The sequence below is a fragment of the Salmo salar genome, chromosome ssa07 (genome assembly GCF_905237065.1).
Source record: "Salmo salar chromosome ssa07, Ssal_v3.1, whole genome shotgun sequence".
Lineage (NCBI taxonomy): Eukaryota > Metazoa > Chordata > Actinopteri > Salmoniformes > Salmonidae > Salmo > Salmo salar.
The window spans coordinates 53102925-53113888 of NC_059448.1; the positions used below are offsets into that span (position 1 = coordinate 53102925).

The window sequence follows — 10964 nt, forward strand, 5'->3', positions numbered from 1 at the left end:
GACTGTAGGGAACATATCAACAGGGGACTATGGGGGACAAATCAACTGGGGACTGGGGGGGACATATCAACAGGGGACTGGGGAGAACATATCAACTGGGGACTGTAGGGAACATATCAACAGGGGACTATGGGGGACAAATCAACTGGGGACTGGGGGGGACATATCAACAGGGGACTATGGGGGACATATCAACTGGGGACTGGGGAGAACATACTGTATCATTTGGCCGTGAGGCGTCCCTCTAGATAGACCCCATTATAGCCAGGGTGGTTCATTGAGGAGCCAATGAGGCTGCTAGGTCGGGAATAATTTAGGCAAATGGAGACACTCGTCAGGGCAGTGACACAGATGCACTCTTGGATATGCTGAGGCATCACTCCACATTATGGAGTCAGCACAGTGGGAGGAAGAGGAGAAGGGTGTGTGTGTGGGGGGGATCTGTGTGTGAGAGAGATTGAGAGGGGAGAGAGAGAGAGAGAGTGAGAGAGAGAATGAGAGAGAGAGAGAGAGGGAGGGAGGGAGGGAGGGAGGGAGGGAGGGAGGGAGGGAGGGAGGGAGGGAGGGAGGGAGGGAGAGTTCTGCTTACTGTGCTTTCACCTGATTTATCTTATTTTATGTATTCTCTCCATCTCTCCCTGAACAAATTCAGGTAGTACATCTGACTCTGCAACAACCACATACTACAGCCATCCAGGACCAGCATGGCCCCCCCCCTAGCTATGCTCTCTGATCCAGGACCAGCATGGCCCACCCCTAGCTAGGCTCTCTGATCCAGGACCAGCATGGACCACCCCTAGCTAGGCTCTCTGATGCAGGACCAGCATGGCCCACCCCTAGCTAGGCTCTCTGATCCAGGACAGCATGGCCCATGTGCTAGGCTCTCTGATCCAGGACAGCATGGCCCATGTGCTAGGCTCTCTGATCCAGGACCAGCATGGACCATGTGCTAGGCTCTCTGATCCAGGACCAGCATGGACCATGTGCTAGGCTCTCTGATCCAGGACCAGCATGGACCATGTGCTAGGCTCTCTGATCCAGGACCAGCATGGACCATGTGCTAGGCCCTTTGGTCCGTACTCCAAAGAGACGTCACTATAGTACAATTAGATACATTAACAGTAAGACATATATACTGTATGTGGAGACGTTTCTAGAATACAATGTAAGTCATTAAACTAATTAAATGTGCAACAGCGGTACTATTAGACACATCAAGAGTTATACCAATTATGTGAACACTGTCATATTTTCATACATCAAAAGTAAGACATTTACATATATATATGGAATGGTTTCTAGGATACAATACAAGTCATTATACTAATTCTATTCACTGTCTATATATCAGGTTAGACATTGCAGAATGTTTTTGACATTTCTGGTCCAGTGTAATTGAGTAAGTGAGCACTCCTTTTGTTATTCATTAATTAACATCCGATTCAATCTCTTAACTGTCTTCTTCCCACTACTCAATTAGCTGAAAATATAGAGAGAGGGGGAAGGAGGAGGGAGGGAGACAGGGGGGAGATTGGGAGAGATACAGTAAGAGAGAGAGAGCTGAAAGATAGAAAGAGAGAGAAAGGGAACGAGAAAGAGACAGTCAGAGAGTGAGAGAGAGAGAATGAGAGAGAGGAAGAGAGAGAGCAAGAGAATGAGAGTGGAGAGAGAGAGAGAGAGAGAGAGAGAGAGAGAGAGAGAGAGAGAGAGAGAGAGAGAGAGGACACAAACAGAGGAAGAAAGCCAAGCATCGTGGCATATCCTGATTTGCATGAGACGCCCCGATTGATTTTCCAACTTCATTTAATTGTGAGTAGCCGTCCAGATGAATCCATTAAACTTGTACCATATTGATCCCACAGTCCTGACGCATCCTTCCCTGGCAGAGGAAAACTATGATGCAGCTCTATATTACCAACAACACAAGGTCTGCATCACAAATGGCATCCTATTCCTTATATAGTGCACTACTTTTGACCAGGGCCCATAGGGAATAGGGTGCCATGGGCCCTGGCTAGGGAATAGGGTGCCATGGGCCCTGGTTAGGGAATAGGGTGCCTTGGGCCCTGGTTAGGGAATAGGGTGCCTTGGGCCCTGGTTAGGGAATAGGGTGCCTTGGGCCCTGGTTAGGGAATAGGGTGCCTTGGGCCCTGGTCAAAGGTAGTGCATTATGTAGAGAACAGGGTGCCCTTTTGGACGCAGATGATTTGAATTAGAGTTGGCTAACTGTTAGGGACAATGGATTGGGACTTTAGCCGTCTTCTCTTGTTACACGGATATTACATCCACGACGGATATTTCAAACGCAGACAAATCATTGCGGCGACCTGATAGGTTGAATATCCTGTCGCTATGGATTCAAGATGAATGGCCTCTGTGAAAGGCTACACTATGTATACGCTATATGCACTTGGATAGGGGGTTACTAGTAACTAACTAACAACTAACCAACTAGTAACACATTAACTAGTAACTAACTAAGTAGTAACAAATGAACTAGTAACTAACTAACTAACTAGTATAAAGTAAGTAGTAAATAACTATTACTTACCCAGTTCCCCTCCCCTCTACTCCCATCCTCCCCCTCCTTCTCATCTACCACTCCTACACTCTCTAGTAAGATAATGGCTCACCTCGGAGGTTGCGTATGAAGTCCTCCAGCATCATCTTGCGGTCAGGCTTGATGTTGGGTGAGTACATGTCTGTGTTGAGGAGGATGATAGCGAAGGCCAGGATGAAGATGGTGTCGGGGTTGTGGAACTGCTGCACCACGTCCGGGTTACACATGCAGTACCGCTGACTGGAGAGGGTGGGGGGCAGGGGGACAGGAGAGGGGACAGGGGGACAGGAGGGAGGTGGGAGAGAGGGGGTTAGTATTTGTAAAACCCATGAACCAGTCTTATTTATTTTGCAACAAAAACCTCCCGACCAGGACCCATAAGACCCCACACCCCCCAGAGGATCTGGAAAGAGGAACATGACGCATGGTCAGAGAGATCCAACAATCTTGTCATAGAATAGACCTTCCTGCCTCTTCCTCAACATAAACCTACTAATTCCCCTGTTAAATTACAATTATCTCATCACTTCCAACCAGAAGATACAGCTAAGATGAAGTCCCTACTCCCTAGAATATACAGATAAGATGAAGTCCCTACTCCCTAGAATATACAGATAAGATGAAGTCCCTACTCCCTAGAATATACAGATAAGATGAAGTCCCTACTCCCTAGAATATACAGATAAGATGAAGTCCCTACTCCCTAGAATATACAGATAAGATGAAGTCCCTACTCCCTAGAATATACAGATAAGATGAAGTCCCTACTCCCTAGAATATACAGATAAGAGGAAGTCCCTACTCCCTAGAAGATACAGAAAAGATGAAGTCCCTACTCCCTAGAATATACAGATAAGATGAAGTCCCTACTCCCTAGAATATACAGATAAGATGAAGTCCCTACTCCCTAGAATATACAGATAAGATGAAGTCCCTACTCCCTAGAATATACAGATAAGATGAAGTCCCTACTCCCTAGAATATACAGATAAGAGGAAGTCCCTACTCCCTAGAATATACAGATAAGATGAAGTCCCTACTCCCTAGAATATACAGATAAGATGAAGTCCCTACTCCCTAGAATATACAGATAAGATGAAGTCCCTACTCCCTAGAAGATACAGATAAGATGAAGTCCCTACTCCCTAGAATATACAGATAAGATGAAGTCCCTACTCCCTAGAATATACAGATAAGATGAAGTCCCTACTCTGTAACGAGTGTCGTGTGTGGAGGGCCAACACGCAACAGGGAAGTGTATACTCATCTTTTTTTAATATTGAAACAAAGAGAAACAAAATAAACATGTCTCCAATTAACAGACACGACACTAACAGTTCTGTCAGGTGGCAAGCACAAAACAGAATACAACTACCCACAATCCACAATACAAACACACCCCAAATTATAGGACCTTCAATCAGAGGCAACGATAGACAGCTGCCTCCAACTGAAGGCCCCAACACCAATAGCTAAACATAGAAATACAAACGACTAGACTGAACATAGAAATAAACTAACATAGAACAATAACCAAAACCCTGAACCACATAAAACAAATACCCCCTGCCACGTCCTGACCAAACTAAACACTAACAAATAACACCTTTACAGGTCAGAACGTGACATACTCCCTAGAAGATACAGATAAGATGAAGTCCCTACTCCCTAGAATATACAGATAAGGTGAAGTCCCTACTCCCTAGAATATACAGATAAGATGAAGTCCCTACTCCCTAGAATATACAGATAAGATGAAGTCCCTACTCCCTAGAATATACAGATAAGATGAAGTCCCTACTCCCTAGAATATACAGATAAGATGAAGTCCCTACTCTGTAGCAAGTGTACGATGTGTGAAGTCCCAACACGCTAGAACAGATAAGTGTAGTTACTCCTCTTTTTAATATTGAAACAAAGAGAAACAAAATAAACATGTCTCCAATTAACAGACACGACACTAACAGTTCTGTCAGGTGGCAAGCACAAAACAGAATACAACTACCCACAATCCACAATACAAACACTACTCCCAAATTATAGGAGCCTTCAATCAGAGGCAACGATAGACAGCTGCCTCCAACTGAAGGCCCCAACACCAATAGCTAAACATAGAAATACAAACGACTAGACTGAACATAGAAATAAACTAACATAGAACAATAACCAAAACCCTGAACCACATAAAACAAATACCCCCTGCCACGTCCTGACCAAACTAAACACTAACAAATAACACCTTTACAGGTCAGAACGTGACATACTCCCTAGAAGATACAGATAAGATGAAGTCCCTACTCCCTAGAATATACAGATAAGGTGAAGTCCCTACTCCCTAGAATATACAGATAAGATGAAGTCCCTACTCCCTAGAATATACAGATAAGATGAAGTCCCTACTCCCTAGAATATACAGATAAGATGAAGTCACTACTCCCTAGAATATACAGATAAGATGAAGTCCCTACTCCCTAGAATATACAGATAAGATGTAGTCCCTACTCCCTAGAATATACAGATAAGATGAAGTCCCTACTCCCTAGAATATACAGATAAGATGAAGTCCCTACTCCCTAGAATATACAGATAAGATGAAGTCCCTACTCCCTAGAATATACAGATAAGATGAAGTCCCTACTCCCTAGAATATACAGATAAGATGAAGTCCCTACTCCCTAGAATATACAGATAAGATGAAGTCCCTACTCCCTAGAAGATACAGATAAGATGAAGTCCCTACTCCCTAGAATATACAGATAAGATGAAGTCCCTACTCCCTAGAATATACAGATAAGATGAAGTCCCTACTCCCTAGAATATACAGATAAGATGAAGTCCCTACTCCCTAGAATATACAGATAAGAGGAAGTCCCTACTCCCTAGAATATACAGATAAGAGGAAGTCCCTACTCCCTAGAATATACAGATAAGAGGAAGTCCCTACTCCCTAGAATATACAGATAAGATGAAGTCCCTACTCCCTAGAATATACAGATAAGATGAAGTCCCTACTCCCTAGAATATACAGATAAGATGAAGTCCCTACTCCCTAGAATATACAGATAAGATGAAGTCCCTACTCCCTAGAATATACAGATAAGATGTAGTCCCTACTCCCTAGAATATACAGATAAGATGAAGTCCCTACTCCCTAGAATATACAGATAAGATGAAGTCCCTACTCCCTAGAATATACAGATAAGATGAAGTCCCTACTCCCTAGAATATACAGATAAGATGAAGTCCCTACTCCCTAGAATATACAGATAAGATGAAGTCCCTACTCCCTAGAATATACAGATAAGATTAAGTCACTACTCCCTAGAATATACAGATAAGATGAAGTCCCTACTCCCTAGAATATACAGATAAGATGAAGTCCCTACTCCCTAGAATATACAGATAAGATGAAGTCCCTACTCCCTAGAATATACAGATAAGATGAAGTCCCTACTCCCTAGAATATACAGATAAGATGAAGTCCCTACTCCCTAGAATATACAGATAAGATGAAGTCCCTACTCCCTAGAATATACAGATAAGATGAAGTCCCTACTCCCTAGAATATACAGATAAGAGGAAGTCCCTACTCCCTAGAATATACAGATAAGATGAAGTCCCTACTCCCTAGAATATACAGATAAGAGGAAGTCCCTACTCCCTAGAAGATACAGATAAGATGAAGTCCCTACTCCCTAGAATATACAGATAAGAGGAAGTCCCTACTCCCTAGAATATACAGATAAGATGAAGTCCCTACTCCCTAGAAGATACAGATAAGATGAAGTCCCTACTCCCTAGAATATACAGATAAGATGAAGTCCCTACTCCCTAGAATATACAGATAAGATGAAGTCCCTACTCCCTAGAATATACAGATAAGATGAAGTCCCTACTCCCTAGAATATACAGATAAGATGAAGTCCCTACTCCCTAGAATATACAGATAAGATGAAGTCCCTACTCCCTAGAATATACAGATAAGATGAAGTCCCTACTCCCTAGAATATACAGATAAGATGAAGTCCCTACTCCCTAGTCACCACAAAGAACCTGGCCAACCAACAGACAGAAAGACAGACAGAACGACAGTAGTCAAATCAATCAATAAAATGTATTTTAAAAAGCCCATTTTACATCAGCAGTTGTCACAAAGTGCTACATAACTAGTACAGTAGTGTATTTACGCTGTGCACCGTGGGTTAGACAGCAGAAATATCCCTGCCTGGGCACCTCTGCAGTAAAGATGACACAGGGCTGATGGAGGTCCCAGAGAACACCCTGAGATCTGAGAGGAGGCACGGCAGGAGAGGGAAATACAGCTGGCCTAGCAGCTCCACGCACCAAACAACCCTCGTCAATCTAACTGGAAGAGACACCTGAGTGTGTGGAGTGTGTGATTCTGTGTGTGACTGAGTGTGTATTTGATGACTAAGTGTGTGTGTGTGTGTTTGACTAAGTGTGTATTTGATGACTAAGTGTGTATGTGTGTGTGTGTGTGTGTGTGTGTGTGTGTGTGTGTGTGTGTGTGTGTGTGTGTGTGTGTGTGTGTGTGTGTGTGTGTGTGTGTGTGTGTGTGTGTGTGTGTGTGTGCCTATGCTAGGACAGCCAGTCTATCTGCTTGGGGGTGTTGTGAGAGGATGAAACATAAGGGCCTGTCCAGAGAGTAAAGAGGTTGATTTAGAATCCTCTACAGTGAAAACCACATCTCTCCAGACACTACCATTTACATGACATTATGGGCAAAAACTGGTTGAATCAATGTTGTTTCCACGTAATTTCAACCAGAATTTTTTTTGATGTGAGATGACGTTGAATCAACAAAACTGATTGTATTTGCAAAAAGTCCTCGTCTTTTTTTCACCCAACTTTTAACCTGAATCCAATGACAGGATGACATGTTTTGTTGATTTCATGTTTAATTCACTTTAGTTGACAACTCAATCAAATGTAAATCTAAACTAGAAGTTGAACTGGGGTCTGTGCCCAGTGGGGTGACTGCACTGCTAGCTACAGTGTGTCACAATGCATACATACTCTCTCAGTGATAATGGTGTACTGTATTCACCATAGAGTGCATACCAAATGGGACACTATTCCCTACATAGGGGCCCTACTTTGGGTGCCCTGGTCAAAATTACTAAATAGGGAATAGGGTGCTATTCAGGACGCCACCATACTGTCACGCTATGCTCTCCTCTGCATTTGCAACCAATTCAAATCTTTTATGGAATACATTTTTTTACTGTAGCATGGTGTGAGATTTGTTAATTAATCAATCTATTATTTCAACGTGTGTGTGTGTGTGTGTGTGTGTGTGTGTGTGTGTGTGTGTGTGTGTGTGTGTGTGTGTGTGTGTGTGTGTGACACCCCATAGGGCCTCTACTGGAGTGTAAAGTGTGATTCCATATTAATTCTGGTTATGGTTTCCAGGTAGGCTGGCCCAGCCTTCCTCCGGAGTCATGTGACCACTGAGCTGCATGATTGGAATCTACGTCTCAGTGGGCTAGGAATACACACAGGTAGTGGACTAGCTATGTAGGGAATAGAGTTGCCATTTGGGACGCATCCCGTGTCCTCAGTTTGTGGTTCATCCCCACTGATTCTGCATCATCTAATGGAGACTAGACTTTTTACCTGAAAAATAACTTACCTTAAGCCACATACTCTATGGTTTGCAGTTGTACCATCAAGACTGGGGTTTGACTTTAAGGAAGGTTTTGCAGCCAATCAATAGCTTTTTCTTCTGAATAATAAAGTCTCAGTTCTATACATTTCTCTTTACTATTCTACCAGAAAGAGTGAAATAGCAGGTAGCCCTAGAAAGAGGAACCCTATATTCCCTCCCCTTACTCTATTTCAGTGAAGGGAATCGTGTGTGTGTGTGTGTGTGTGTGTGTGTGTGTGTGTGTGTGTGTGTGTGTGTGTGTGTGTGTGTGTGTGTGTGTGTGTGTGTGTGTGAATGTCTCTCTGGCCTCAGAAACTGCCAAAGAGTGTTGGGTTCATTATTAGCTGACACACGCCAAGCTACAGAAGCTGCCAGGTGTTTATTTTCTCCTGTCTTGTGTTTCTTCACACATTCTCTCTCTCCCTTTCCTCCCTCTCGCTCTCATTTCCCTGCCACCTGCCTTTCCTTCTGTGTTTACAGTCATCCTTTACCTCTTTCTCTATCCGTCTCTCTTTCATTCTTTAAGCCTCTCGCTATCCCCTCACTCTCTTCGAAGTCTGTCTCCCTCCCTCCGTCCCGTCATCTTTTTCTCTGTCTCAGACTCTTGTCTCTCGTTCTCTATCCTTTTCTCCCCCTCTCTCTTTTTCTATTCCTCACTCTCTCCATCTCTGTTTGGAGGAGCATGGGAGGCAGGCGGAGACCAGAGAGATGCGCTTATGCAACAGTGGATATTTATAAACCTCCCTCCTTCCTTCCCTCCTTCCTTCCCTCCCTCGCTCTTTATTTCGCCCCTCTCTGTGCAGCACGCACTCTGCGCCAATCGTACCCAAAACAAATACCAGCCGTCAGTCTCCATGCCCGCTCACAACGACAACAACACTCTCGTTGGCAACGCACCTTGACAACTGTGACGGCTGGCCATATCGTAAATGGAGTGGGTATTCAAGGACACTGGTTAGCGCAGAGCACCGCAGCTGTGGCATAAATGGGATACCCGTTTAGACTTGTAAACCAGGAAGTTGTACTTATCCTGTCTGTTGAGATTGCCTGTTGTTTCAGAGCACCTAGCCAAGCGGAAGACTGGGTCAACCATCTGAATAGAGGGAGGGTTGAAATTGCCCGATTTAACCAGTCTGAATGCAGTGAAACACTGGTGTGTGCAGCATTCAGGCTGGATAACCAGGCTAGGTAGAAACTGGAAAGTTTGGATGGGATTTGGGTTGACTGGTGAAGTGAGACGTGAACTGAAAAAAACTCCTAGCACTGTGTTTTAGGCTCAGACACACATGGACCTTAGTGCTATCGGCAATGTCCTGCCCACCCATGGACAACAACAGGGCAAAGACAGTACAGGGCTGTGCCTCGCCTGATGTTGAGCTTAACTCACTTGAACGTTGCAGTCTTTTAGGCCTTCTAAACCTGAGACAAAGGTCTCTCTGTTTGTCCCAGTAGTGACCTCATCTAATCACAACTGACTGACATCATACTGGATGTGGATGACTGATCTGAATCGTTTTTAGGTGTCATCCTTAAACCAACACCCCTCCAGGATGAGTTTAGTTTATAGTTTAGTTTATTAAGATACCCATTACTCCATCAAGGCTACTCTTCCTGGGATTATTCACAAAGCAATATATCACACACACACAAATGATTGATTGATTCATTGATTGACTGACTAACTGATTGATTGGCTGACTGATGGACTGACAGACTGACTGAATAATGGAGCTCACCTGAAGGCCTCGATCAGTCTCTCCACCTTCTGGGCCTCTCCCTGGACTCTGATGTGAGCCTGGAACTTCCTCAGAGCCTCGTCCAGCTCCATCCCTGAGAAATCCATCTCATCCACCACACAACTGCAGGAAAGAAAGACAAGGAGGGAGGAGAAGGAGGGAGAGAGAGAGACAGAGAGAGAGACAGAGAGAGAGACAGAGAGAGAGTGTGAGAGAGAGAGAGAGAGAGAGAGAGAGAGAGAGAGAGAGAAAGAGAGGAAGGAAAAGAGATGGAGGGAGGGAGACAGACAGAGACAGAGAGAGAGACAGAGTGAGGGGGTGGAGAAAGGGTGAGAGATAGAGAGAAAGAGATAGAGGAAGATAGAGAGAGAGATATAGAGATTAAGAGAGAGAGAGGGAGGGAGGAGGGTAGAGAAAGGGAAAGAGATAGAGAGAAAGAGGGAGAGAGAGAGAGAGAGAGAGAGAGAGAGAGAGAGAGAGAGAGAGAGATAGATAGATAGATAGATATAGAGATTAAGAGAGAGAGAGAGGGAGGGAGGGAGGAGGGTAGAGAAAGGGAGAGAGATAGAGAGAAAGAGGGAGAGAGAGAGACAGAGAGAGAGAGAGAGAGAGAGAGAGAGAGAGAGAGAGAGATGTTACTTCTACAGGAATCTGTAAACCCCGGTTTGAATTCACATCAGACACCACTTCCACTTCTCCTGCCCCTGCGGTCGTGGGGAGGTGAACCCCAAAATGACTCACAACTATGGGGAACAACTTCCACAACTTTCACTATGTCTACTTCAGGGTCAGTTTCACCCAGGTATTATCCATGCATGGGTGCAAGGACACCAGGGATAGGGCCCATCTAGCCTCGGCTACACTGCTATTATCGCTCCCCCAGCACAGGGACACAAACCCTCGGAGCAGAACATCCAGCCATTAATGGACGGGCTAGCTTAGTCAGAGGAAATTAAATCAGCTTAAATAAAAGAGATTCGCAAGCCAGTCAGAATAAATG

The 10964-nt window shown here is 44.4% G+C and overlaps 1 protein-coding gene across 3 annotated transcripts in view; it reads right to left on the reverse strand.

The window, feature by feature from the left end:
• The window catches only part of LOC106609634 (IQ motif and SEC7 domain-containing protein 3-like), a 183470-nt gene that overhangs the window by 43765 nt on the left and 128741 nt on the right, over nt 1-10964 (reverse strand). For all 3 annotated transcript variants that reach the window (XM_045722253.1, XM_045722255.1, XM_045722254.1), the window contains 2 exons: nt 9965-10087; nt 2634-2800 (listed from right to left, as the gene is read on the reverse strand). In XM_045722253.1, coding sequence (XP_045578209.1) covers nt 2634-2800; nt 9965-10087 — 290 coding nt within the window. The remainder of the gene's footprint in view (nt 1-2633; nt 2801-9964; nt 10088-10964) is intronic.